The sequence below is a fragment of the Tinamus guttatus genome, unplaced genomic scaffold (assembly GCF_059628265.1).
Source record: "Tinamus guttatus ecotype Peru unplaced genomic scaffold, ASM5962826v1 Tinamus_guttatus_pri_ptg000023l, whole genome shotgun sequence".
NCBI classification, from domain to species: domain Eukaryota; kingdom Metazoa; phylum Chordata; class Aves; order Tinamiformes; family Tinamidae; genus Tinamus; species Tinamus guttatus.
The window spans coordinates 2,229,472-2,256,978 of record NW_028288557.1 but is presented as its reverse complement, the minus strand read 5'-3'; the positions used below and the strand labels follow the sequence as shown (position 1 = coordinate 2,256,978).

The 27,507-nt window shown below is 49.9% G+C and overlaps 2 protein-coding genes across 3 annotated transcripts; one reads left to right on the top strand and one right to left on the bottom strand.

Moving 5' to 3' along the window:
* Positions 1-4,423: 4,423 nt before the first annotated feature.
* Positions 4,424-18,789, top strand: OIT3 (oncoprotein induced transcript 3). Its single transcript, XM_010214825.2, has 9 exons — positions 4,424-4,948; positions 7,986-8,360; positions 9,267-9,377; positions 10,786-10,908; positions 12,474-12,596; positions 14,940-15,100; positions 15,229-15,644; positions 17,368-17,467; positions 18,281-18,789. The coding sequence occupies exons 1-9, from the start codon at positions 4,885-4,887 to the stop codon at positions 18,464-18,466; spliced, it is 1,659 nt and encodes a 552-aa protein (XP_010213127.1). The 5' UTR covers positions 4,424-4,884; the 3' UTR covers positions 18,467-18,789.
* Positions 18,790-20,586: 1,797 nt separating this feature from the next.
* Positions 20,587-27,049, bottom strand: PLA2G12B (phospholipase A2 group XIIB). Of its 2 annotated transcripts, none has more exons than XM_010214824.2 (4): positions 26,791-27,049; positions 23,551-23,639; positions 22,577-22,742; positions 20,587-21,924 (listed from the first exon to the last, which is right to left on the bottom strand). In XM_010214824.2, the coding sequence occupies exons 1-4, from the start codon at positions 27,026-27,028 to the stop codon at positions 21,806-21,808; spliced, it is 612 nt and encodes a 203-aa protein (XP_010213126.1). In that variant the 5' UTR covers positions 27,029-27,049; the 3' UTR covers positions 20,587-21,805. The 2 variants fall into 2 exon arrangements, with proteins under 2 accessions (XP_010213126.1, XP_088381418.1); XM_088525292.1 differs by having other exon boundaries at positions 23,563-23,639.
* Between the last annotated feature and the right edge of the window lie 458 nt (positions 27,050-27,507).

Genomic DNA, 27,507 nt, shown 5'->3' with positions numbered 1-27,507 from the left:
AGTCTCACACGTGATCAGAACATTTTCCTGTTGGGAGGCTTTGGGAAAGCCCAAGGCCTCCTACGATGCAAAGCAGAACAATTTCAGTTCACTGGCACTTTCCCCTAAGTAGCTTCGAGTGAAGTTTGCACCCACAGGTCAGGATTTCTAAGGAGTGGCTAATAACATCTCTTGTTCTTAGCTAAAAGAAAGAGGAAGGGAAGTCAACCCGTTGCCCTCTCTGCTAGCCAAGACTGGCTGATTTCTGAGCAGATAAAACACCTCTTGATGCAAAGTGGGTCAGCCTCTTTTTTTAGCATCCTGCTGCTAAATGCTGCGGAGGCAGGATGAAGGTAGGAAAAGGACACTAAGCTTTCTACACAGAAGAGCTGGCTGCTTTTTTGACCTTTCACTACTACTCCTCACTGTGTCATGGCAAGAGGCTTCCAGTTTTTTTGGAGAACCATGTCTGAAAAAATAAAAAAATAAAAAAAAAAAAGGGGGAGAAAAAAATCAGTATTAATCAGACGCCAGGTGCCTTGCAGATGTGGAAACACAGCTGGGATTGCTGCCTCTTCTCACTCAGTGGCATGTTGGACTGAATGGGTGCATGTTTCTAGTTTTCCCCCTCCCCCTTTTCCTCTGTCTTTCAATTTAATTACGTGTGATTATTTTTTATCTGTTTTATTCTGTTTGTGTGATGAGTTTTAAAGGGGAAAAAAAAAAAAGAGAAGAAAATCCTGTAGCTGAATCCTTGGTGTGTGTTTGGGATGAGGGAGGGAGCATGGAGAAAAGTCCTTCTTAAAAAAAAAAAAAATACTGAACATGTGTAAAATCCTGTATCATTTATGAAATATGTATAAAAGAGCAATGTACTTCTGGAACAATAAATAACTATTCAATTTTTGAATCTGTGCCCTTGGATAACATCATTTTCCCCCAGCTGAGGGAGATTATTGCACGTGTGGCAGCTCCCTCCTGAGTTTCCTTCATTTCTCTCTGTTTAGGTTCTTTCTTCCTGACCTTACATCACTGAGGCCGTGGTGGTGCAGACAGATAATAGCTTTCCCGAAGAAGCTTGGATGGAGATCTCGCTGCCATGCGTAGCTGCCTAACGCAGGGATCTCAGGAGCAGTCGAGGTGCTGAGGTAGCTGTAGAGTTGTTTGGTCTACCCTCGCTGAGCAGCATAAAAGCTCCCTGGGGAAGCTGACAAACCCTGGAGCCACTTGGCAGGTTGCAGGTATATTCAGGCGTAAAATACCCAGCGACCTCAAACATATCAAATGCTGTGAGAGTTAAAAAGCTCTATGCTGCATTCAAGTGAGAAAAATTGACATTTTAAGATTTTTCTCCCCTTCTTAAGGGTCTTGAATGACTGTGTTCTGGCTTGCCCTGAATCTTTCATCCATCAAGACTGGAAATCAGCAGAGGGTATACTTTGTCTTAAGTTTATAGGGTGTCAGAATGAGATGTTAGATGCTGGGAGATTTTCGTCATGATACATGTCGATTGTGAAATCTGTTACTGGGCACTTTTCCATCATTATTGGCCAGGGTTCTTTGGAGATTTTAATACAGAGGGGAGGGGTTGTAATTTGCTAGTCATAGTGACTTCCCTTTAATCACTGTTGAAATGTAGTTCAAAACTAAAAAGCCTTTTCCCCCAAGCAGCTGCCTTTACAGGTGAGCTAGACCAACTGCTTGGAGCAGTGGCATAAAGACCGATCCAAATTGGCATCAGGAAGGACTCGAGACCTTGACATCTGCCACTGAAATACTCTGAAAGCAGGAAAATACTGTAATGAAGTTGTACCTGCACATGCCTTGCTGCTGTTTTAGAGCAGATGGGGTGAAAGGAGGAGTGAATTAAGTCTACAGCTGTGCCCTGAGCAGGCAAGAATCTCACTGCAGCGCTCCGTCCTTGCAGCCCCAGGAAGGACGAGCGGCACCGTGTGTCGCTTCCTTCCAATTCCATTTTTTCTTGAGCTGAACCTCTCTTCCCTCCCTTTATGCTAGGGAGCTTTCAAATAAATACACGTAAAATGTGTAATTATCCAGAGAAATTTATTAGGTTGTTTTTTTTTCTGTGCCTGGAAGGTCTTAACTTGCAAGCCTTTCTAGATGGAGGTCTCATGCTCTCTGCTCTTTTAAGAAAATAAAAAGAAGTTTCTGTCCTTCCCTGCAGCTTTTCCTGCCTGACAAGCAGTGGTGGTGATTACCTTGTGCAAGTCCTTGCTCTTTTTCCATGTCGGGTCTAGGAGGGTTTGCACAACATGCTGAAACTGGCGTTGCCTCAGATCTTTGTGATATATCAGCCACGTGGAGCTGGCTGCTCTGCAAAGCACCTCCGAGTGAGCGGGACACTTTATTTCTCTCTTCTTTGCATTTTTGTGTGGAACTGTAAATCTGAAGTGCTGTTTTTGCAATGCTGTTTGCCACATTGCATGCATCTCTTTTCTAAGAAGCTTTTTCATATTTTAAATATATTTCTACCCTTAGAGATTCCAGTTATTCCTCTTAAATAATCAGTTTTATTTCCATACTGACACTTAAGGGGTGAGAATTGGGATGTGGAAATGGAAATTAAACTTGCTGTATATTATAGTCCTGAAGGATTAGAGGTGTTGGTGTTAGGATGTGGAGCTGTGACTCTGTAACCTTGTAGGAGATGGGCTCTGCCCTTGTTCCTGCCGGTGACTGGCCTAGTAATAACAGCTTTTCTATCTCTGTGCCTTGATTTCTCCATCTGCAAATTGAGGATCATGGAAAAATACTGGATTCTGCAAGACCTCTGGAAAAACACACTCAAATTCAGCATCACAGGGCTCCCATAAGTGCAAGGAGGTAATATCTGCTCCTGGGAGTCTTGTGTTCAATATTAATATGCTCTTGGTTTTGAAACTTTCTCTCTTGTTAAACATGCTCGTGCTTCACCCAACCCCACATTCCGGATCCCAACAGCCCTTCCCGCCGGCCCCGGCTCCCGGGACGAGCTGTTTACAGAGGCCAGAGCTATCTGGGCGTCCTTGACATTCTCGCAATCCATCTGGCAGCCTGTCAGGGCTCATTGTAAACCTGCATCCTCCGCTCCGTCGCGGGTGGGATCCTGTTGGCTTCTCCGGGCCCTGGGCGGCGGGAAGTGCTGATTAGCCCTTCCGCCTGCCCCTTCCAGCCCCGCTCGTTACGCTCCTGCTGCACGGGCCTTCCCCAACGCGCTCCCTCCGGACAGGCGGGTATCTTGGGAGGTGGCTCTGCCGAAGGGAAAAGACCCATTGAGGCAAAAACTCCAGGGTTTTGAATCCCTGATCCGTTACAAACCAGCAGCGCCCTACAACATGCAGGGCCCTCCGTTGGGCTTGAGACTTCCACCTCTGGAGGCCGCGTAGGTGCCACACGGCGCCTGAGGCACCATGCAAAGCAGAAGAGCTGCCTCTGGCGCTTTCCACTCTTCCCTGCGGATCCCAAGGGTGCTCGGAGGTGGCACACCGAATCCGCTGTAGCTTTGGACTTTTTCCTTGAGCATTTGGAAGCGTCAGCTTGGGGCATCCTGAGGCCTCTCCTTTCTCAGTCCTTCTTGGAGAACCTGACAGGAACTGCTGTGAGGCCCTTGGGGCTGTGTGAGAGGGGGTTAGGATGCAGTTTATTTCTGTGTGTTGTCAGCTGTCAAAGTGTTAGTAAGGTTAGACCTAAAGCACCACCTGCAGAAATGAAAAGAGCTGGTAGTGAAGCAGCCAGAGAGCACACACCTCCAGCACAGGGAGAAAACTCGATTCAAACTCGTCATTTTTATTTACCCAAGATCCTAAGTATGAATCAACCTCTGAATGAAAATAGCAAACTACAACTTCCTGTGGCTCCCTGTGTTATTTTCTGTTCAATTTTAGTTTCTCTTCTGGGAATTCTCATAATCACCTTTGAGTGTTATCTGCCCTGCTAGCTTTGCATATAATGGATGTGTTCTCCTTTCCTGTTGTGATGTATAAAAAAAATGACTGGTACTGCACAGTTGTCAGCACAGTTTAACTGCAGAGGTCTCTTTCATTGGTAGGAGCAATGACAGATCTTTATACAGCTTCTTTCATCATCCTCTGGAGTCATTCAGCACAAAAAAAGAAAAAAGCTCCACTGCTGGGGTGTCTTCGTGTGTCTTGTCCAGCACAGATCCTAGAGGTTTCAATTCTTTCTAGTTTGCCTCAAGGCAAATTCAGCACTTCTTGCATGTTGTTTTTGGAGGGCATTTTGAGTGCTGCACAGGGCCACGGCAGGAAAATTTCTTTATTAAACTTGGTGGTAGATGACCAGGAGGGGAAAGGGTCTTTGTCTAACCTGGGAACAGTGTTTCCCGGCGGGACACCGCTCCTTCACTTTGACTGATGTTCCCATTGTAGTGCAGCTCGAGGCGCTCGCCTGCAATCTCTGCTCAGAAGCCTCACTTCTCTGGCCACTATTTCCTGTAGTTAAGGCTCCCGAGCTGGTGTTTTGTGGCTGGGGGAAGCCGTGAAGTCCTATGACTTGTGGAAGGAGCAGAGATAACCAGCACCAATCTGTGCTTCTCTATCCCCCCGGGATGTCCGGGTGTCCCCTGCTTAGAATTCCTCCCCGGATAAGATAGTGGAGGTGTCACTATGGGGCAGCCCGGTGAGAAAACAATAGGGAGTTGAGTCCAAAACCAAAATCGATCAGTAAGAACATCTCTGTTGTCAGTAAGGGGCAGAGCTGCTCGCAGAAGGTCAAGGCTGGGCCTGTACCCCTTGTTTCTTCAGCTTCTTCCTCTGATAAACCTCCAGGAGACCTATCACAGTGCTGGCCAGAAGCTTCCCCGAGAGGAGGACTGCAGGAGCTGCAGTGCGTGCGAGGGTTTTCCAGCCTCTTACTTGAGTGGCAACCGTTCCTTGGCTGAGTGGGATGTTCCAGTACTTATTTTTCTCTATCTGCTTTGTTGTCCAGTTGCAGCCAGTGTCTTCGATGGGTGAGTAAAGAGGGCATTGCCTTCTAGCTTATTTCTGTTCACCACCTTTAAGGAACGTGCTTAGGTGAAAACCTGGCACGCAAGAAAAATGTGATGGTGCAAAATTCCTTCCCTTTAGAAGAACATTGTGTTGCAGAACCCAGATTACAAGAATCCCTACTGCCAAGGTCTTTAAAGCACCGGGGATTTTCCTCTCCCTTAGCAGTGGAAAGAAACTCCATGCCGTTTTTCACCCCCTCACTTGGCAAATTTCAGCTGAATTCAGGGCCACAATGCAGTGCTGCTTAATTTATTGCTTATTCTGGTCAGAGCAGAGACCTGCAGGGACACAATATATACAGGATTAACCTTTCTGTAGAACGGCAGACTTACAAATACTTATTAGAGTCTGATCTGTTATCCGGGAATTAATGATATCATCAGGATTACAAATCGAGTGACTTTACATGATAGCAAGTGCGCTTGTCCTGCCGCGTTACCCAGGCCAAGCAGAAAGTGTTGGGGAGGGAAAAAAAAAAAGAAATTGAGCCAAGAAAAATGAAAAACTGAGAGCTCTGGAGACTGTTGTATACCCCGTGCAAAGCTCCCCTGCTTTCGCTGCTTGAGGAGAGAGACAAATATTGATTGGTCCCCTTTTCTTCCGTTTTTTTTCTTTAAAAAAGAAGAAAGAAAAAGGAGTTTTCCGTGAACTGTGTTACCCAGGTGCTTGGTGCCCAGCAAAGCACTGACAAAGCACTGCCTGCCCTTGCTGCCTGTCTGCCTTGCTCCTCCGGAGACACGAAGGCGCGGAGGGCGCGCTCCCCCCTTCCCTGGGATGCCTTGTGTTAGCTCTTCCCGAGCCACTCTATCTTCATCTCAGCAAATATTGCCTTTAAATTATCTCCTGTCCATTTAGGAGACAATAAAACCCCCCTGGCTGAGCGTTTGCAGATTCTGCCTGCAAAAGGATGTGGCATCAGTTAATTGTGCTGCGTGAATGACAGCGAGAGCATTCTGGTGCTGCCCAGCTGGGACGCTGCCGGGGCTTCCTCGCTTTGCCTTGTTTGGCATTTAATGCAAAAAAAAAAAAAAAGACCCTTTTAATCTTCAGTGTTTGGCAAAAAAAAACCCAAACCAGATCACACCACGGCACCCAAGCGCGCTGAAATGAGGGAAGCGCAGAGGAAGCTCTCTGCATCTGTGAGCAAATCGCCCATCTCTTGCTGTCCGAGAGGTCAAGGAGCCCTTTGGAGAATGGGATTCAGCAGTGGTGAGGGGAGCCAGGAATAGCCAAGGTAAAGCAGCCAGGAGTAGCCAAGGTAAAGCAGCCAGGAATCGAGGACCTCACCAGGGTCTCTCTACGGGTTCCGCTGCCCTTCAGCAGAGCCAGCGACTGCTGCTGCTGGGAGTAAATCTGCAGTGCTAGAGATGGTGCTAGAGATTTCCTTCATAGCCCAACCCTGCTTTCTCTCTGCCACCCTGCAGCTCTGCAGCACTCTCGTGTCTCCTGCAGCTCTCTTTTATGCTGGACTCAACACCAAAGAAAATATAGCCGTGGCCAAGGATGGTGTTAGGATGTTGGCCGAGAGAGCTGGTGTGTTGGTGAGAAGGTACAAGGTAGCAGGTATTTGCAGAGGGAGCTACATAAGGCTGCCGTGAAATCCCTTCCCCAAAACATTTAGTTCCCAAGTCAGTGAAGCACATCAAAATCCTGCACCAAGATTTGTCTGCATCTGGAGTGTCTGACTGGAGACGATGCAATGTCTGTTTTTTCCCCAGATTGCATCACCTCGTTGTTTAAACAGTGCAATCGTTGTGAGTAATTCTGGAACTTGGAGAAATGTAGCACAGAAAGTACAATGTGCCAGTCCCCAGCCTGTTGAGATGGATTTAATTAGAGTGATTGCTTCTATTAGCCTAATTCTAGCAAATGGCAATCAATTTTCCTTACTCGAGGCAATATTAGCATTCATTTCGCTTAATAGGGAGTAGCTAGTCACGGGTAAGTGGTGCTTAATCAGGTATTAAACATACGTGAAAACGTAACCTCTTGACTTTTGGTGAGGAAGCTGCCAAATCAGGGTTAATTATGAGAAGGCTGAATAGGTAAGGAATGCTTTAATTCCTCTTTTTTTTTTTTTGGTGTCCCATTCCCCGTGGTGGTGTCCCATTTTAATTGCTTGCAGGAGGTTCAGAGAGGCTTCTGAAAGGGATGAGCTCTTTAAGCGCTGCATGATGATGCCACCCGGTCCGTTTGCTTCTATCCTGCCCACACATTCCCGCACAAACATCTGCTCCGCACGGCGATGAGGAGGGTCCGCGGACTCGCAGGGAATGTGGCTGCTGGGCCTGGGATGGCAGTTCTTGAGCTCAGCTGTTTGAAATTGGGTCCCGAAATGAAGAGGAGATGGTAACGGTGCTTACAACCATGCAGGGCCATAAGGACCGTAACCAAAATGCTCTTGTCCTTTAGGAAAATCCCTGTTGTGCATCTTGCAGTTCGCGTCTTCGCTGTTCCTTTGCCAGGCGATCTCTGCCTTGTGCCTGTAGCGACTGCGAGAGCTGCAGTGAGCTCGGGGGGGATTTTTAGAGGGGCTGCAGAACCGTCTCAGTCTCTTCTCCAAGGCAGAAGTTACCAGTGACTTAGGGACAGGCTTGCAGATGCTCGCTTAGCACCTGGTGGTTGTCCCGGGCTTGAGTAGTGCTCCCAGTACATATTTCCCATGGCAAAATCCCCCCCTGGAATTCACGTTTGCTTATATATATATATATCTATATTCTCCTGTCATGCTCTACAGCAGCCTAAGAGCAAGCCAGACTTGCTTAATGTTGTAAAAGCTCTGTTAGTTTGCTTTTTCTTCCAAGACATTTAAGCCAAGCTGTCAGAATTTTCCACGAGGCAATTAGTTAGCTGCTCTCGCTCTTCCTCCTCAGGGCTGTCTATCAGAAAGATCCTGTTAAGCCACGAATGGAAAATTATTTTGCCTTTCTTGCAGTTCTCGGTCGGCGGCTCGGTTTGCCATTTACCAGCTGTTCTCTCTTGCCCCCTGCCCCGCAGCTCTGGACCCCTGCTCTGCCTACATCAGCCTCAACGAGCCCTGGAGGAACACGGAGCACCAGATCAACGCCTCGCACGGGCAGCCCGCCTGCGATGGGCAGATGGCCGGCGAGTGGTACCGCTTCACGGGCATGGCCGGCGACGCCATGCCCACCTTCTGCATCGCCGAGAACCACTGCGGCACCCACGCGCCCATCTGGCTCAACGGCAGCCACCCGCGCGAGGCCGACGGCGTCGTGGCGCGCCAGGCGTGCGCCAGCTTCAACGGCGACTGCTGCCTGTGGAACAGCACCGTGGACGTGAAGGCCTGTCCGGGAGGCTACTACGTGTACCGCCTGGGCAAGCCCAGCGTCTGCTTCCACGCCTACTGCGGCCGTAAGGAGCTGCTCGGGGCCCTCCTGCCGCGTGAACCTCCCACCCGCTTCCTGGGGCAGGGAGCAGCTCTCACCCGGGGCAGGGGGTGAGGTATAAGAGGGTATAAGAGGGATGTGGAGCTGCTGGAGAGAGTCCAGCGCAGGGCTACAAGGATGATCAGGGGCCTGGAACATCTGCCCTATGAGGAGAGGCTGAGGGAGCTGGGCCTGTTCAGCTGGAGAAGAGAAGGCTGAGAGGGGACCTGAGCAGTGTCTAGAAGTACCTCAAGGGAGGCAGTGAGGAGAATGGTGCTGGCCTCTTTTCACTGGTGGCCACCAACAGAACTAGAGGTAATGGCCACAAACTGAAGCACCAAAAGTTCCACAGGAACTTAAGGAAAAATTTTTTAACAGTGAGGGTGACAGAGCACTGGAACAGGCTGCCCAGAGAGGTTGTGGAGTCTCCTTCTCTGGAGATCTTCAAAACCCGCTTGGACACAGCCCTGTGCCACATGCTCTAGGTGACCCTGCGTGTGCAGGGGGGTTGGACTAGATGATCTCTAGAGGTCCCTTCCAACCTTGAGCATTCTGTGATTCTATGATTCTAGGGGGTGCCCTGGGTGATGAGACAGTTTCACTGAAGCAGCTCCCAGAGCGGCTCGCGGAGCTGAGCCGGCTGTGACGGCTCAGCCTTTGCTGAGGGCCCTCTCATTTCTCCTGGCGTGCAGCCAAAGCCAAAATTTGCATCCATACCTTTCAATGAGTGAGCTGGGTGCTTCTGATCCACTTCAGCAGTTTAGCTTTCCTAACGCGTGCCCGCTCTGTGGCTGCTGGACGGGATGCAGCCATGGAGCTGATGGCACAAGGGCAGTAATGTCGGTGTGCGTGCTCAGTGGCTCGTGTTGACAACGTTCTTGTTGTGCCCTAGATTTCTACGACATTTGCGATGTGGTGGATTGCCAGGGCTCCTGCTTGGATACCAATGACTGCACTTGTTCCCCAGGGACGACGCTGGGACCCGATGGACAGACCTGTCTTGGTAAGGACAGAAATAAGTCGGGTCTGTTACTGTTGCTTTCCTTCCCTTTTGTTTTCTGGCTCCCATCTTAGTCTATGGTCTTAAAAAGCAGAATAAGGAAGGAGAAAAATGACGGAGCTGAGTTTTCCCCCTTGCTGCCTAGAACAGATCTTTATTTCTGTAAATCTCTCCCGGCAGGATGAGCATTTCACAACTGAAAACTCTCGGCTTATTCTTTTTCCAGCCCCCTGGATGCTGAAGGTGCTGCAGGAATGCTAGGCAGCTCTGTGTGTGAACCTTCCTGTGCTAGGCTACCTTCTCTTTGGTACCTTATAGGCTTTGACTACGCAGAACTGCTGATCCAAACTTACCTGTTCATTTGCAAGCTCACCTAAGGGCTTAGGGTCAGGTCTTAGACTTGGCGTCCTGGGCCAGCCAGCTGAGTCGTGGTTAAAATCAGTTCCTTCTCAAGCCGGCCTCGAGAAAACCAACCTGTGATGCAGAAGTGCCACGAGTCACTGCTGTGGGAGAGGAGGGACTGAAGTCGCTCGGGCAGAACCTGCCGGGTGCTGCAGAGCTTCTGCCACCTGGTCACTTCAAAGGTATTCTGGTGAAAGCCTGTGTGAACCTCAGCATTGCCTCCTGCCTAAGAAAAAGCCTCATTTTTTTGTGGTACGGCAGCAGCAGTGCCTTCCCCTTCCTTTCTCCTCTCTGATTCCCATTTTGCCTGCAGACAGAGATTAAATCAGGTTGAAGAATGAGAATCTGAGAGAACAAAGTACCTTTCAAAAAGCGTAGAGGAACTTCAACCTTTAAAACAGAGAAAATTAGGGGGAATGTTCTGAGCTTTACCAAAAGATTCAAAAGCCTCTTCTCTCCTTTTTTTCTCTCTCAATAAATCCTGTTGGCACCCTGGAGGGCTCTAATCTAGAGTTGGATGCAGCCAGCGCAGGAACTGACACAGGTTGTGCTCATGGGTAAATTGCTTGTGAGGACTCACTTTAGGCCTGTTTCAAGGTTATTCCAAACCTAGATACTCGCCTCCTTTTATCACACAGTGAAATCATGGTAACTCTTTTAGCTCTTTGCAAGTAAAACAAGGAAGGAGCTTAGGATGAGAAGGTAAATGGAAACATGAACTTCCTCAGCACCTGCAACTGGTTTTCCCAGTGGAAGTTTCCCCGCAGGACTGTGTCCATCTCCTCTCTGGAATGGCTGCTGTCTGTGTGCCCGTTTTCCCTCGGGGCCACTAAGGTATGGCAGGATGCTCTGCTCGCACCAGGACATTGCAGCACTTAGTACAACTCTCTCTTACCCACATGCAGGTCATGAAGCCAGGAAAACTACTCCACGCCTGCGCTCCCATCCCGTTTTCCCAGCCACGTGCTCCCCAGGAGCACATTAACGATGCACTGTGGGGTTTTTGCAGATGAGAACGAGTGTGAGCAGGGGAACGGAGGCTGCAGCGAGCTGTGCGTTAACCTGAAGAACTCCTACCGCTGCGAGTGCGGCATCGGGCGCACGCTGGGGCGCGACGGGAAAGCCTGCGAAGGTGAGGAGGAGGAGAAGGGGCAAAGATGCCCCAGCCAGCTGGAAATGGGGTAAATCCCTTCCCACCCCTCTCAGCACTGGTTCTCTCTCGACTCCTGGCAGCTGAGGTGGGAAGTCCCATCGCTTCCATGCTTGCCAATGAGGTTATTACTGAAGCATGTTTCTGATTGAAGAGAACAAAGTCTCCTTGTTGTTCTCCCTGCCCCGTCCGTGACTTTTAGCCTTCGCTTTTATTTATCCCCACGAGGGCGAGAGGCAGCAATGCGCCTAGAAGCCTGCTTGTCCAGACAGAGCCTGTAGCAGCTGGGGATGCCAGCGTTTGGCTGGGGAGATTTGGATGATTTGGATGAGAGTTGCACTGTGCTGATTGCTCATTTCTGACAGCATTAGGTTTGGGGTAATGTCTAGACTGGGATGGGAGGATCTCATTGCTTCCCAGAATAGTTTGAGGGAAGAGGGAGCTAGTCTGGAAGCTGCTGCTGGAGTTAGGATGAGGGCTGCATTTGGGCTTTTTCTGTTACACCTTTTAATGAATACACCTTTTCATTTCCTCTCCCGTAAAAGGGAAGGTGCTTTTCCTGCATTTAATACTGCTACTGGGGATTTTTACCATCTCGTTAGTAGCTTTTATTTCTAAAGATGTGCCCTCAGCTTTGCTAGCCATTAGAGTATGTGATTTACTTGTGGATCACCTCCCAGCTGTCGCTAAGGGGAGTGAAAGCAAGAGATTTTCTTGATTGCATCGTGATGATGATTAGCAATTATATGTATAGCTGGTGGCCCCAAATAAGGTTAAATTAATCTCGAAAATTTCTCTTATAATGTTTTACCTGTTACTTTGGCTCACATGGAGTGTTCAGGCTGCTGCTTGCCATGCCAGCTATAGGACTGAGTGTGGGATTTCCATTGTTTTCTTTGCATTGCATCTAAAACCACACAGTTATTGCTGGTGTCTAGCTTAGGGAGAAATATTCTGTCTTTATGGTTTGTGTATGTTGTGTTTACAGCTGTTTTGCGGAGAACATCTAGCAGTATTCATCCCAGATGACTAGAAAAATCAAGCATTGAAGATTATTAAAAAAGGAAGAAGAAATCATAATATTTCCTTCCTTATATTCTTTGCAATAGAAGGCCAACAACAACTGCTAACAGGCTTCTTTGCCCTAGGTTTTCACATTTTGAGAACACACGTGGAGGGTGTTTTTGAGCTCTTTCCTGCTGATAGAGCAAATATGTTTTCATGGGGTAGAAATTCAAGGAAATCATCCCCTCTCCCCCGCCTGTTTTTTTTTTAAGTAAGAAACAACATAAAAATACAGATTAAGGGAATGTTTCAGAAGCTGGAAAGGGCAAAGCTGAAGGTTGCCTGTTCAGCCTTCTCGTTGAAGTGATTTATAGCGAATGATTTAATGTGGTAAGCTTTTTTTTCTCTGAATCCCTTGTTAACTTCATGGCGAAATGGCAACCACATGCAATTGCACAGTAAATACAGGCTTCCACAGCACTTTCTGGAAGCAAGCTCTCACCCTGCTGCCTCTTTCCTAAAGATTTGCCTGTCCTTTGCAGAAATTGAAGGCTGTCACAACAACAACGGAGGCTGCAGCCATAGCTGCGTGGAAGTGGGAGACTCGTACCAGTGCGAGTGTCCGCGGGGACTGGTGCTGTCCGAAGATAATCACACTTGCCAAGGTGAGTCCGTGCGTCAGCCCGTGCTGGAACAGGGCAAAAGTCCACAAAAGTGCTGGGTGAAGACGAGCTTTGGAAGGGACGTCGCTCCTGGAGGGTTTGGGTGAGAGGTGATAGTGTCTCTCATTCATCCCCTGCACTTCTGCTTCTTGCTCTTGTTGTGTTCCCTTAGTTTCTCCTTTCCAGTTTAGTTAATGCAGCTTTGCTGGGGATGAGAGACCGTCCCAAACTGAATGCCTGCAGCCATGGCTCTTTTTCACACCAAACAGGAGAGTGGAAGCCAGGCAGGGACCCTGCTGAGTGCATTTTGCATCACAGGCAGTTTTGGCCACCATCGCTTACAATTAAGATTGCTTAACATCCCCCTTTCTATTGCTTTGCTGCAGCTGTGTGTGCTTTTGCCATTTTTTTGCCATTAGAGCTGAAATTTTCCATGCCTCAAACTTGGTCTTTTTAATTTCAGTTAAAAGGGGTCAGTCGCTTCCCAGAGCGATGTTACAGAGTGCAGCATCTGTCACTCGGGTTAAATATCTGCCCAGTCATTCCAGGAAGCATTTCCATGTCTCCAAAGCAGGGGGCTAGTTCTGATATTGAGCGTTTCTGCTGTCCCTTGGAAAAGCACCCAGGATAGTGTCCAAAAATCCCTGCTTGGTTGTGCCGAGTCGGGGCAAGGGCAGCGTTTTCCTTGAACAACCTTCCACAAGGCTGCTCACGAGTGGCAGCGGGGCTGGTTTGTGGTCCTGCCTCTCATAAAGCAGGATCACTTGTTGTCTCATATTTTGTGAATTTATGGCCCTACCCAGTGGTCTGCAGTAGTAAGCAGATATATATATATATGAGAGAATATATCTGGAGCTGTACCAGTGCGATTTTTTATGGCATCTAATCAAGTGATGTAATTAAGAGTGCAGGGCAGACCCAGTTGCCTGAAGCAATTGGATCTGCTTCCTATCAACCCTCCCCTGCACTGCCTCAGCGTTGCTCAGGGCAAATATCAATCTTCTTGCAGAGAAATCGATGACTCGGCTGCGATTTGCACACGGGGACACCAGCCAAAGAAGCACTGGAAATTTTGCAAACTCTTCCCCTTCCCTGGTAGCCCACCTCCTCCTGCAGCGCGATGCTGAAATGCCTTTTCTCTGCTTGTGTTCAGCCTTTTTGTGCAGCACTGCCTCCTCTGAGCTCCGCTCAGTTTTCCATGCTTGCTAATGGAGTAAAAGTGAAGGGACTTCCTCTTCCTTGAATTTTCCATCCTCATGGCATTGGGAGAGCGTGTTGCTCTGGGCATACCACGTGCTGTTGAGCGTAACCCCTTGGAAGCGATGGCTCTGTTAACATCTGCTCCCTGCAGGTGCATGGGAGCCATTAAAAATACCTTTGCTGGGACACAGGGTTATCAGGGATTGCCAAGGATTGGGAGTTTAGGGAAAAAAAAAAAAGAGCTTGGTGAAAAAAGAAGATTTTGGTGCAAAAAAAAAAAATGTACCTGCTCATGTAATTTTTAAGCTGTGCCAAATGATGTAATTCTGGAGGGGTTTTGTTTTTCCATCTGAGCAGGGACCAGACTGTGAGCAGAAGAACATTTGCCATGAGTCTAATGGAAGAGCCATGCACGGGCACAAGGGATATATATTGCATTTACTTTTCTTTTTTATTGAAAATTATTCCCTCTTATTTCCTGTTTCATTTTGTCCAATCACTTCTTCTTGTCCTACTTTTTTATGTAACAGAATCATCTTTTTTTTAAAAAAAAAAAAAAAGAGCTCACACAGAAATCTGCTTTATGAAAATTGAAAGGAAATTGGAGGGAAGTGGAATTAGCTAATTGAGATTGCTTAGGTCAGAGATAAGTTTGTTGCATATAGAAATACAACCGTTCAGGCTGCTGCTGTTTTGGATGGGTACCTATATGGAATTACCCTGCCTTGTTTTGGCATTTTCTGGATTTGATGTCTGTATTCGATCTGATGAGCCCTTTTAAAGGGCTTTTGAAGAATGCCTTTGCCTGGGGTGTTATGGATCTGATATCCATGTCTGGAAAAGACTCTCTCCAGGACATAGCAGTGCTAGAAGCATCAATCAGACCTTTGCTGGGTATAAAATATAGCTCAAAATACTACATAGCCAAGCTGCTGTTGCAAGCGCAGTGGTCCTCATCTGTTGGGGCAGGACCAGAAGAATTTGGGTAGTGGTGGATCAGTTTGTGTTGCATGGATGGGGATAAAAGATAGACAAATAATAAATGTGGTATCCTCTTTTTTCCCCTCAATAACAGTAAATAGAGCCCTTCCTTGGCCCCTGGCAGATACAGAGTGTTTATTGTTATTGTGGGAACGTTTCTTGTAGTTCCAGTGCTGTGCAAGTCTAGCTCTATTGAGGTGAGCATCCCAAAGGACCTGGTCGGAGGCCTGGACCTCTCCCTCATTAACACTTCCTGCAAAGGAGTATCCAACGGCACCCACGTCAACATCCACTTCTCCCTGAAGTCCTGCGGCACTATCGTAGACGTACGTACACCCGTTGCTCCTCGGGAGCCTGTGAAGGCTAGTGACCTTCCCGAGCGAGGTGACCTCGGAGAGGTGCTTCTCTCCAAGGGTGGCCTCCCCTTCCTCTTAACTCCCCTTCTTCGCTGCAGGTCATCAATGACAAAATCATTGCCACCAACCTGGTGACAGGCCTGCCGAAGCAGACGCCGGGCAGCAACGGGGACATCATCGTCCGCACCAGCAAGCTGCTGATCCCGGTGACATGCGAGTTCCCGCGCCGCTACACCATCTCTGAAGGCTACGTGCCCAACCTCAGGAACTCCCCCTTGGAAATCATGGGCCGCAACCAAGGCGTCTTCCCCTTCACTCTGGAGATCTTCAAAGACAAGGAGTTTGAGGAGCCGTACAGGGACTCCCTTCCCACCCTCAAGCTTCGGGACTCGCTGTATTTCGGCATCGAGCCCTTGGTACATGTCAGTGGCCTGGAGACCCTGGTCGAGAGCTGCTTTGCCACCCCCACCTCAAAAATTGATGAGATCTTGAAGTACTACCTGATTCAAGATGGGTGAGTTGACCACTCCCCGCTTTTTCTTTCCCTATAGTGGCCTTTCTATAGCAGAAGCCAAAAGACCCCACGGCTGGAGCTCCCCTTTCCCTCCTTACTCTCTGATGCTTCCCAGCCCAGCAATAAAGGGATTCTGCTCATGCCAGTACCATGTTCTGTTTCCCTGGCTATATAATAAGGAAAACCATATTTCTCCAGCTGCCAGGCTCAGTCATCTGCCAGTGCAGCTGCTGCTGACAAATCCCATGGGATTGTCCTGCAGGGTGCAGGACGCTGCTTCAGCTGCCCTGGGACAAGGATCTCCGCAGCGCCTCGTCCTCCCTCCGTCCTAGGCTGCAGTTCTCGTGGGCCAGGCGTTCCTGCAGCTCATGAACAGGCTGGTAGTGAGAGGTTTGATTTACCGACTCCCTGGCTCTGCCTTCAGACTCCAAGCACTCATTCGTTTCCCACGCCAAGGGAAAAAGACGGGGACTCGGAACAGAGGTCAAAACCTGAGCTGAATAACAAGAGAAAGCCGCAGATGTGACTTGGTCCATCCGCCAGAGCAGCAGCTGGGGGATTTGAACAGAAACAGGCTTGAGAGCCCTGTGTAAAACACATTTTTTCTCCTGGCAGGGACAGCCCCTTTGGTCCAGTTATCCTGCAGAGGGCATTAAAACTTCACGGAAAGGAGAAGCGGGCTGGACCGCGCTGCCAGGCCCTCACCGTGCTCTGCGTTTTGATTGCACTGCTCGCCCAGAGCAGAGGCTAATGGCTCTTGCTCATTAAAAAGTGAAATTAGCTGAAGCCGCTGCTGGTTTCGCCCTGCTCCAAAGAGTTCTGTAATAGCCTGTTTTCCTGCCGCCAGCCCAGCCCCTAAAGCCCCAGGCAATAACCAGGAGGTTTCTAATCAGTTTGGTTCCTTAGCATCTGATCTGCAGGAGTTAACGGCAGCCAACACCTCCAGAGTGAAATTCTACATAAATTCCTTCATCGAGGGGATAGACTTTAGCTGGAGGCAACGGGAATTTCCTCTTGCTGCTGGGAAGGGCTGTCACTGAGCTGCCAATGGGGATTTGCCCCGATCCTCTGCGTCCAGCCTGGACCACCCCAGCACCAGTTTTCCCTCCTCTGCTCCCATCCTTCCGCTTTCTCCAAAGAAAAATAGATAAAAGGTTGCCTGGATGACAAACACTGCAGCTCTCTGGGGTATCTGGAGCAAGGCCAGGCCGCTGTGGGCAATCCGTGGTGCTCCGTTATGAGCTGCCGTGGATCTGAGCAGAGGAGGTTAAGGTGGCCTAATATTTTAGGTGGCCTAATATTTTAGTAACATGGGCAAAGGCTCCTTCATTTTAAGCATCATTATGTGGCCCGTATACACCTAGTACATTATAGATGTTGAAGAGTGGTGTTGATCACTGCGGACTGTAGCAAGGGAGGGTGAAACGGGGATAAATTTGCAGCTCTCTGGCAGCCCTCTGCCGAAGGGGCTGGCCGCATCCGCCAGCGCCGCTGCTGAGCTGCTCTTTGTCTGGAGACACAATCAGCTTCACCTTCGGTTTTACCCCGTCATTCCCGAATTTTTTGCTGTGACCAAAGGGGAAGTAGCACGGATGGTAGCTTAGCCAGGGAGAGCCAAACTCTCCTTTTCTTTTTTGAGTTAAATAGCTGAGATTTCTTTCTTTCCTGCCTGTTTTTCCATTTCTGGGAAGCCCATTAAAGCCCGTCCCTTTGCTTTCCACAGCTGCGTTTCTGATGAGTCAGTGAAACAGTACACGTCCAAGGACCATCTTGCCAAGCACTTCCAGGTCCCCGTCTTCAAGTTCGTGGGCAAAGACAACAAGGTGAGCTCCGAAAGCACCGTTTGGCTCTGTAGCTTGCTTCCCCTCAGCTGCCTGTCTCCTCGGGCTCTCGGAGCCCCAAAGGCCCTGCAGGTTTCCAGGTACCAGGGCACCACGCTGGTTAGCTCAGTGTGAAGCCACATTTTGGGGCAGAGGTGCCGTAGTGGGAGGACAGCTGAAGGGTAACACTGCCTTCCTAACGCAAATAGCTTTTTTCTTTCATGCTGGAGAAAATCAGGTCTTTCAATCATCATTGTCATGCTCAGTACTAGCTGCAGAGCCTCAGGAGGGCTAAAAGGATTGAAATCTTTTCAAATTCACTGATTCCTCTGGCCCTCTGATTGCTGCTTCTGCCTCCATGGCACCCCTTCAGGGGACTGTGCAACACGCTGTGCTTCAAACCTCGCTGTTGACCACGCTTTCACAAATATTTGCATCCCTAACCGTGGCTTGCGGGGATCTTGCTTGCTCTTCTCGTCGTTTAGAGGGCAGGGAGCAGCAGTCCCACACCGTGTGCCTTGCTGTGCAGAAAAGGCAGCCGTCTCCACGGCCTTTGCACTCTCCTCATTTCAGCTGCCAGCCTCAGCCCCTCGTCGGTCTGTGCTTTTGCCCCTCAACCTTCTATCTCCAAGGGTTTTCTCAGCACACGTCACACACTTGCACGTTTCCATCAATCCACCTCCACGTGAGGCTTCCCGGGGTCTTGGCCTGCTTCCTCCTGTGCTTCCAGTGCCGCGCATCGCTCTGGCCGTTTTCCTGCCTTCTCCCGAAGATTCCTGCCGCGCGCTGACTCTGCTGCCGTCTTGCCGCCCGCAGGAGGTTTTCCTGCACTGCCGCATCCTCGTGTGCGGGGCGCTGGACGAGAGCTCCCGCTGCGCCCAGGGCTGCCGCAGGCGGATGCGCAGGGCAGCCCTCGCGGAGGACGAGGAGGAGGAGGCACCCGGCCATGTAGCGAACCACCTCCTCACGGGGGGTCCCATCAGGATTGACGTGGACGATTAACGCCCGCGCGCTCCGCCTGCCAGTGACCGTCTGTGTCCGATTCCCTCTTCCGGGGGCCTGTGAGAAGGGAGGTATTTGGTGAAGCCCCACTTGAACCTCCTCTGGACTTGTTTCCCCAACGGCCTCGTGCTTTTGTGAAGTGTCTTAGACCCGTGAGGCAGAGTAGCTGGGTCCTACCTGCCTGCAGTGTAACAGTGTTTCCTCTTGCATTTAATGTATCAGCATTTTCTCTCTTCCCCACCCAGCAGCCTGATGGCTTTTGTAAGTGTTATAGTGCCTTCGTTTTAAGAAAAAGATAATTAAAAACCTAAATCCCCCCCCAAGTGTGCTGTTCCCAAGTCTGTGGTCGAGAGGTGCAACTCTCTGCGCTGGAAGCGACGGGGGCACTGGAGCAAGGAGCCTCACAGGGATTGCTCCAGTCATCACTTCTGCAGTGAGTTTCAAGCCGCATCACAGGGGTGTTTGGAAAGAGTCACAAATCACATCAACTGTCCTCCCTTTCTCAGATTTATTACTTCAAATGACAGAGGTTTTGAAGAGGAACAGGCACTTCACGGGCTGGGATGGCCATGATTCTGTTTCATGGCTTCCTGACTGTGTTTTCCTGGCTTGGGATTATGTGTGTGTATGCAAGTGTGTTAGACTAAGTTAAAATATTTCTGTGACAATAAATAGGGGTAAGTGGAAGGATACTCGTGTCAATGTCATGTAACTGTAGGTGAAAGGAAAACCAAATGAAAAAGCCTCCCCCTCGCATCGCCCTGCGTCTCCTGATTCTGCTGACTCACTCGCACGATTAGGCACAATTTCTTGCTGTCTCTTTTTTTGTTCAAGCAGCTGAATGAACTTGTTTTGATAAAACAAGAGCTGGGAAACAGAACGAATTAGCCAGTACCTTCTGGAGGAGGAAAGGGAGAGCCCGGGCAGGTAGGTGCCTGGTGCAGAACAGTAAGAAATGTCCCCTGATGCTGCTCACAATGGAAACGTTTTTCCAAGTCTTTGGAGGTTGCTGTTTGAGGCACTGTTAGCAGGAGAGGTCACGCTGACCAAACGGGTTGGCCGTATCAGCAAGAGTCAACAAAGTCCCCAGGGAGCCATGGGGGCGAGCACGGAGATGGAAATAGCAGTGTGGAAATAAAGATGAGCCGAGGTTTGTGGGTCCTCTCCCTCACAGGATTATTGAATGGTTTTCTTGACTCAGTGCTGCCACTTAAAGATTCAAAATTGTCACTGTGAAGCAGCTTGTGGGGTTTTTCAGATTGCCACGGCTTAGCTTTGTAGTGAAAAATGCAACTCTTCAGCAGCTGCTCTGTGTGCAGCAGGCTGGAAAGTGCTTGGGGATGAGAGGTAGTCTGAAAGTATGAAGAAATTGTGATTTATGAGTGGTGTCTCTGACTGTGAACAGAGGGATTTTGTTCAGAACCTTTCAATTTCTCTTCTATATCCTCTTCTGTCATCACTTGGCTTTAATTCGGTATCGCTTGAGCTAAATTCTTGAAGGCAGTTTTGGCTTATAGAGTTTACGCAAGACGTAATTTTTAAATTGTATCATTTAATCATGAGTGTGCTCACATTTCAAACTGACAACAGGTACCATTTCACCAGCACGATTCAAAGTGCAGGAAAAGTCTGGAATGAGGAGCATTTCCTTCCTCTCCCAAGCCAAACATACCTATTTCTTAGGCAGATGACCAGACTGTCCACCCAGCTCTGAGACACGTGCCGTGCTGGAGCTTGGCATTACAGATTCACTCCCCACTGGAGTTAGCCCAGCTAGGAAAGGGCGTCCTCGCATCCCATCGGTGGAAATCAAGATCCTCCTTGATGGAAAACATCCCGGCGCACCTGGTGCAATTGTTTTTATTTTCCTATTTTCATCTCTACTTCCTATTTTCCTGTTGTTTCAGGCTACTTGGGGTGAGATGAATGTCTCATCACTGTTCACCGTGATGCAAAGATGCCTGGCAAGAACAAGGCTTAAATAATTTATAGCTCCATGCATGCATTTAACCACAGAAACTACAAGAAAAGTAACAGAGAGAGACTCTTTTTTTTTTTTTTTTAATTATCCTTCTGTAGCCTCAACTTTTCTGTGGCAGATGGAAGAGCATAACCATAAATATGTTTGCAAGGCTTGCTGAAGGATTTATGTGGCGTGGCATGGAGACCCAACAGTGACTTCCTTTCAACAAGAAGCGCAGATGAAAGCTGTCTGCAAATGTTATATGTAGATGAGTTTCTAAATACCACTTTAAACTCTAATTTTATCTGAAATAAAAGCTCCTGATAACAGATGGAAATATTAGCCCCATTCTGCATGAGCATGAAAACTGTTCTTCAGCTGGCAGTCTTTGCTGCACGGAGGTAGCAAATAAGCCCTGCCATCTGACAGAGAAGCCCCAGGATTTTGCAAAATCTCAGGCAGTGCAACTGTGATCCCCCTGTTCCCCCTGTGCAAAAGAGGACATTGTGACACCCAACTGCTTTGTGTAAAAAAAGAAAAAGAAAAAACAAGGCAGAACCTAAGGGAGAAACTTTGTTAAATGGCAAAGGAGAGGAATAATTAAACATGCAGTTCATATCTGGCTGAAAATAAGAAGCAGCTGCCTTTCCTGAGACTCGGAGAGGCCTAGAGATGCACAAGAGATGCTGCAAATTGCTGTGTTTCAGCTCCAACCAGGGCCTTGGTCTCTTTCTGCCCATATCACAGCTACCTAGAGTCCTTCCCACATTTACCAAATCCCTGGATGTTTTGAAGAGTTTTAGGATCCGTCAGGCACTTAAGTAGGGAGGATTGTCAGGAGGCATAATGATGGGATGGAAAATGTCAAGGATGGGTGTGTGAGCAACACACGGAGAGCAAATTATCCCTCCTTGTCAGTCCAGCACCAGTGGTGGTGATGGGAATGTTTAAATAATGTGGTCATGGACTGGGGTTTTCAAGGGCTGCAGAAACCTCATGCAAATTGCAAAATATTGGAAATTAGAAAGGTAAGGGGCAGAGGGAGCCAACAGACACGTGTGCCTGAGGCCAGCACACAAGCAAAGCCTCTCGTTCATGACCAGCACTGCACTCTGCTTGCAGCTGTAGGGAAAACTGGCATTTGGATGGTTCAGGCTGACAGGCCTGGAAAGGGAAAGGGCTGTTGGACTGTGGCTGTGGCGGACAACAGGCAGCGCTGCCTCCTCTCCATAGCCAGTCTTTCCTTTCACAGCCCTCTGCCTGGGAGCTGTGGCCAAGGCACGTTGCTCGCCCGCGTCCTGGCCGGCAAGCGGTGCCACGTGGGAGAGGGGGCGCTTGGCAGCAGGCTCCCGGGCGCCACGGCGCTCTGCTCTTCCTCACAGCTCATCGCGCTCTTCCTCGCTGCAGATGCAGGCGCTCCGCTGGCTGTTCATGAAGGGCCGGCAGCCCAGGGTCCACACGGCATTGAACACCGTGTCTGCGACGGATTCGCAAGCTGCCGGAGAAACGCACGTCAGGAACAGGCACTCGGAGCTATCCGAGGTGTTTGCAGGTGGGAATGTGGGTTGTCTTTACCACGCTGTTATAAACCCAGTAGTTCTCCCCCTCTGCTGAACCTGGGGCTCTTTTATCCCTGCCGTGGCAAGTCTGTGCCGCCGAGGAGAGGCACAAATGTCCTTCCCTCCCTGTCCCCGGGAGCCTGCCTCCTCTCTTGCCTCTGCTGCACTTTCCTGCTGATGGGTTATGTGGGCTGCTGCACGTAGCAGCAGGTTCGCCTATGCTCTCCCCACAACTGTCTGAGGGGAAACGGAGGCTTCGACTAACCCCAATGCAACTGGGCAGGAGGCCTTGGGGGCTGCTTTAGCAACACTCGTGCGTCGTCTGGCAACCGGGATGAGGTGCTCGCAGAGCCCAGCGCCTGCTTGGGCCAGGCACAGAGCGTGAGCTCTGCCCCACCTTAACTTGACAGAGCCCATCAGCTTGGGCTGAACCAAAGAGAGGTGAAAAAATGGCAGAAAATCTCCAGAGCTAGGAAGGGGGTTGGCTGCAAGAGGGCACGTGGATGAGGGTGACCGTGAGAGGCCGGGCTGGCCGTGCACAGCCCTCCTCCCTGCCCTCCGTTGCTCTCGCAGGGGACACAAACCCACCTTCCACCTTGGAGACGAAGCCCAGGCTGCGCTTGAGGTCCGAGCAGATGGAGTGGAGGCACCAGCGGAACTTGGCGTCGCAGCGGTATTTGTTGGCCCCGCAGGTATCGTAGCAAACGTCCAGCTGGTTGCAACACTTGGTCATGGCGGGGATGCCCAAATCTAACTGGGGGAGGGAAGGAAAGAAATGTCACCCTGGCCACGACCTGCTCTTTGGCCTCGCTCCTCTGCTGGAGGTGCTGTCGATGCAACGTTCCTCTCCCAGATGTGCTCGTGAAACCTGGATCCAGCACATTTGGATTTGGGAGGCTCTGTTCTCCTCTCCACAGGAGACAGGACTTGTCTCTGGAGAGACTGGAGTCATGAGCATATCCCAGAGCCTTCCTCATTTTGACCTTCCTCAGCTAATAATTAGGAGATGAGTTTTTCTTTGCCCAGGTAAGGAGGAGTTACCACAGAAATGTCTCCAAGCTTTGCAATAACATGTAGCTTGAAGAGCTAATCTAATTGAAAATTTGGCTATTAAGAGGAGGATTTTCCAGAGCAGGTAAGTGCTTAATTGCTGCAGACTTCACGGGCAGCCCTAATGCACCAGCTAAATTGCGATTCCTGCTCTTAAAGCCTCCCAGGAGGGCTTTTTCCTGATGCTTCCGATTTACTTTGATTTCATTAATTGCCTTTAAAATCACAAGTGCGATGCAGCATTAAAGGCCACGAGTTTATTCCAGTGCTCAGGGGAAGCAAGAGGCTGGGAAGGACATGGAGTGCCAAGGGTAGAGAAGACTTTCAGGGTGATGTTGGTGCGTCGTGGTAAGTCACTGAGCACGTTCCCTGTTACAGGGGCACTGGGGTGGATCCAGGCTTGGATAAAACACATTCCTCCACACTGGCGCTTTCCCCTCCCCACATCGTAGTTGGTTATTGTTGTTAGCAGATTGTTATCAGTTAGGAACGATGGGTTAGGCAGTACATACACTTTGGGGTACCTTGAGCCCCAGAAAATAGGAGCTGCAGCCATTTGGTTCCTGAGGTTTATAATGAGGTCGTGGCATCGGGGCTTTCCCTGAGAAAGAAAGAAAAATGTTAGGAAATGGCACCAAAGACCAGGGAGGGGCAGGTGGCTCCCCTGGTTTGCATCCCCTGCTGCAAAGTTGTGTTTCGGGTTAAATTTCTGCTTTGCTAAGCACCCTTAGAGAACGTACAGAGATATAAATTAGGTCTAATTTAGCCCTTAGGACAGGGTCAGGTTCTTTCAAGCTCTATTTCCACTGTATTCTTCTTGGCAGCGCTGATAATTATTTAAGACTGTTTTCCCCCGTTTTTCTGTCAAGGTACCTGAAGTACCAGTGGTAATACAGCCATAAATCTACTGTGTTCTTGAAAAAGTGACACAGGCAAAAGGCTCATTTTTCCAAATGCCTCAGAAGGTCGTATGCAGGAATGTCCTCAGCACCTTCTAAATTAAAGAACTGCTGGAGCTGCTTGGTTTAAACAACAGATTTACACCAAGCAAACAAGAAACTGAAATCCCATCCAGCTGTGAAATGCTCATAACTGATTTTCTGCATCCTTATGAAAATTCAAAATGCACCAAGGCTTTAACTGGCCGCACACCAGGATAAAGCTCTCTAGAGATAAACTTGTAGCTCTGTAGGCCTGGGATATACGTGTGGGATCATATCTTCAGGATCGACTTGTAATATGGAAGAAGTTCTGTTCCTCCCGCATGTAGTCAGTTATGGGGTAAGGTGGCAAAGTCAGAGCAGGAGTGAGCATGTTTTGGGGTATGGAAACAGTGTGTTTCCAGAAGAAACTTTCCATTAAACAAAAGGTAAAGCTAAATTATAGTATTTTAGAAATGTGGCTTTAGAAAAAGATAGCTCACATGAGGATTGTAGTGATACACAATATGGAAGTGCCTGAAAGATGACTCCTTGCCAGAAACCTGCCCCCTCCTCTCTGAAAAGCAAAGCTTTAGAAATGATTAAGTGCACTTTTGTGAACTCTTTCTCAGCTAGATAAAGTGCAAGGCACCGTAATTAACCTCTCTCCCTTGCCTGGTTTTCTAGCTAACACTGAAACAGAAGCAAAGCACAAAAAGGCCTCTCTGACTCTACATGAACTACATCTACACCGTGCCTTGTTGCCATCGACTGCTTCCCCTTCCTACAAGTCCGTCTGTGCAGGAGAAGGAAGTCAGTAGGTCACATTTACTATTTAGCCGGCTGTACTGGGTCAGGTGCCTGCTGTGATGGGGCTACCTGCTAAGGAGGGACACTGGGAATCACTGGCCAGGCAGCTAAGGAGGCAGGTGAGGAATTTAACACCAGGTCAGCCTGTTTTCCCCTTGAGTTGCTGGACAGGTTCTGTAAGGAGGAGTAGGCACCTGCCAGCAAATATTTGTGTAATCCTAAAGTGCCATTCAGGGGGGCCATCCATCAAGCTGTTTGCCTGTCAGGCTGCGCTGAGTGCTGAAGGAGAGTCCAGCGCCCAAGGAGCCACAAGGTTAGTGCTCAGGAAGATGGACACGACAATTATGGGTGAGCCCTGACCTTTACCACAGGAAAAAAAAAAAAAAAAAGCTATTTTCAGCATCCACCAGCTGCAACAAGAGAACAAGGCACTGTTTTCACTGCGAGCCCCGGGGACAGAGCAAGTGGGATCCCATGGGGATGATGAAGAGGTTGGTACCCCTTACCATGAGCACGGACGCATAGTAAGGCCCCGGCGGCCATTTTACGCCCTCCCCCGCCAGCCCCTCAGCGACCGTTAACGGCTCTAACGGCCGCGGGGGTCTCGCGCCCATTGGCTGCTCCTGCGTCCTGCGCCCGCCCCCGGAGCAGCAGCAGCCAATCGGCGCTGCCGCTTGGGCGTGATGGGCAAGGCGCGTGCCTGAGGCCACGAGGCGGAGGTAACGGTCGGGGTGCGAGGCGGGGGTAACGGTCGCCGGGCTGGGGCGGGGGGCCGAGGACACGGGACTGCTGGGCTGAGGTCCCCGGCTTGCTGCGGAGCCGCGGAGCTGAGGGGATGGGTGCCCTGTGCGGCCATGGGGCTGCTAGAGCGGAGGTGACATGGCCACCACGCTGGGGTGATGGGCTTGCTGCAGGCCTCGGGTAGTGCATCGCTTTCTGGAAGAAATGAGATGTGTGCAGGCTAACTGAGTTGGTGGGGCATCTTCAAAGCATAAAGTTTGTGAAAGGCAATGATCAGGGCAGGAGGGAGGTTGAAATTATCTGCTCAGGAGCATCTTGTCCAAGCATTCAGGTGGGGATGAACCTGGGGGGAGTGCGGCAGGGGGGGTGAAGGTGCTGGCTGGGGCAGCGGTGAATGAGGGGGTGTGAATCCTGCCCCCAGGACAAATCAAACTCTTCCATGTTTGATAAACCTCTAAAGTCCAAAGCAAACAGCGGCTTCTTCATTCCACCTTAAGTACTAAAGGTTCCTCCATGGTGATGGCTAGTCTTGTTCACCTTCCTGTTATCTGCCCTCCTCCTACCCACGTTATTAGTCAGCTTGCAGCTGCTGAATAATGGCGCTCCGAAGGTTGCTGCGAACACGGGACGTTCACAAGCCTTTCTGAGTCGGGCCTGCACAGGCTCTGTGTCCTTCCCTTGCTGCCTACTCTGCTCCATTTCAGGCTGCCGAGCAGCGTGGTTACGTACTGGTCCTTCTGTAAGACCTGCATCATATCTTCTTTTGTGCCACTATCCCAAAGAACACAGTAATCTCAAGATGACTCTGTTCTTGGTCAGGGGAAAGATGTGGATTAGGTTTCCCTGCAGTGGCACCAGAAGAGAAGCTGTGTCTCCCTGTAGTGACTTTTCTCTGACAAGCACCGTAGATGGCAGGTTGCAGACACAAGTGCTGTGCGTTTTCACATATAGGAAAGTAGGGAGAGAGCAGGAAGAGAGGAGCCAGCAGGAGTGCAGAAGTGGAGCTGGCACCATAGCACTGAGGGCCCCGTAAGCATCAGGTGGAGGTGGCACCATAGCTCTGAGGGCCCCATAAGCATCAGGTTTGGAAGGTAACAGAGCGTATGCGGAATACAACAACCCATGAAAGTCATAGCCATGATGCTTTTATAAATCACCCATCCTGAGGGCTCACACCCTGAACTGGTAGATAGTGTCTGTTGTAGCAACTGCAGTAGTCAGCAGACTGAGCTGTGGAGTATTTTGCCTCGAGCCCATGGGGTGGAGATCCCCTTCACTTACCGTAGCGACATCTGTACTGACAAACACCATTCTTGCCCCCGAGCAGTTCCAAGAAGGAATCAAAGTAGCTGTTGACTGCTTCGAAGCTGTTGCGGATGACCCCAATACCCCAGTCCGAGGAGGAGGAGGACTCCGCTGTGGGAGTGCTGTGGACAGTGCTCTTGTGGGTGGCTTCCTCAGTGCATTGCCCTAAGCCCAGGCCCAGGCACAGAATTGCTGCCTTGAAAAACAGCCTCATGCTGCAGTGCAGGGCCCTGGAGCCGTTGCGCGCACGGCTGTGTAGGCAGGGAGGAGCGGGGCAGGTGAGCACCCCTCTCCCTGGACTTTAAACACCGCGGGGGGAGCTGGGATGAGGTCACGGCAATCAGGGAGCAAAGTGCACTGCGGAGATTTGCTCCAAGTTCGTGTTACAGAGAAACACTGGGATTTGGATTGGTGCAATCCCGCTGGAACAGGTCACCCTTTGCAGTGCCGAGGCTTCCGCTGCTATGTGAAGGTGATGTCCCCATTCTAGGGGAAAGCCATTCATGGAGGGGCTGGAGTGGGGTCCCTGAAGCCCCTCGCGGTCATAGGGAGCAGGAAGGGCACTGGCCTTTCCCACTGCCCAGGCTGCCTCCCTCTGTCCCCTGCCTCTTGGGAGGTGGAGGGGCACTCTCCCTCCAGGCTTCCTGCTGCTGGGGCAGTGAGAGCAGTGGTCCCCTGGCAGACAGAGGAGCA

What these genes read in the sequence shown, in the direction of transcription:
- OIT3 (XM_010214825.2), top strand. Translation starts at nt 4,885, where the DNA reads ATGTTCCAGTACTTATTTTTCTCTATCTGCTTTGTTGTCCAGTTGCAG. An exon ending in GCAGCCAGTGTCTTCGATGG is followed by an intron (nt 4,949 to 7,985) that starts GTGAGTAAAGAG and finishes CCTGCCCCGCAG; the next exon opens with CTCTGGACCCCTGCTCTGCC. An exon ending in TCGTGGGCAAAGACAACAAG is followed by an intron (nt 17,468 to 18,280) that starts GTGAGCTCCGAA and finishes TGCCGCCCGCAG; the next exon opens with GAGGTTTTCCTGCACTGCCG.
- PLA2G12B (XM_010214824.2), bottom strand. Translation starts at nt 27,028, where the DNA reads ATGAGGCTGTTTTTCAAGGCAGCAATTCTGTGCCTGGGCCTGGGCTTA. An exon ending in GGCTCAAGGTACCCCAAAGT is followed by an intron (nt 22,743 to 23,550) that starts GTATGTACTGCC and finishes TCCCTCCCCCAG; the next exon opens with TTAGATTTGGGCATCCCCGC. An exon ending in CTTCGTCTCCAAGGTGGAAG is followed by an intron (nt 21,925 to 22,576) that starts GTGGGTTTGTGT and finishes TTTCTCCGGCAG; the next exon opens with CTTGCGAATCCGTCGCAGAC.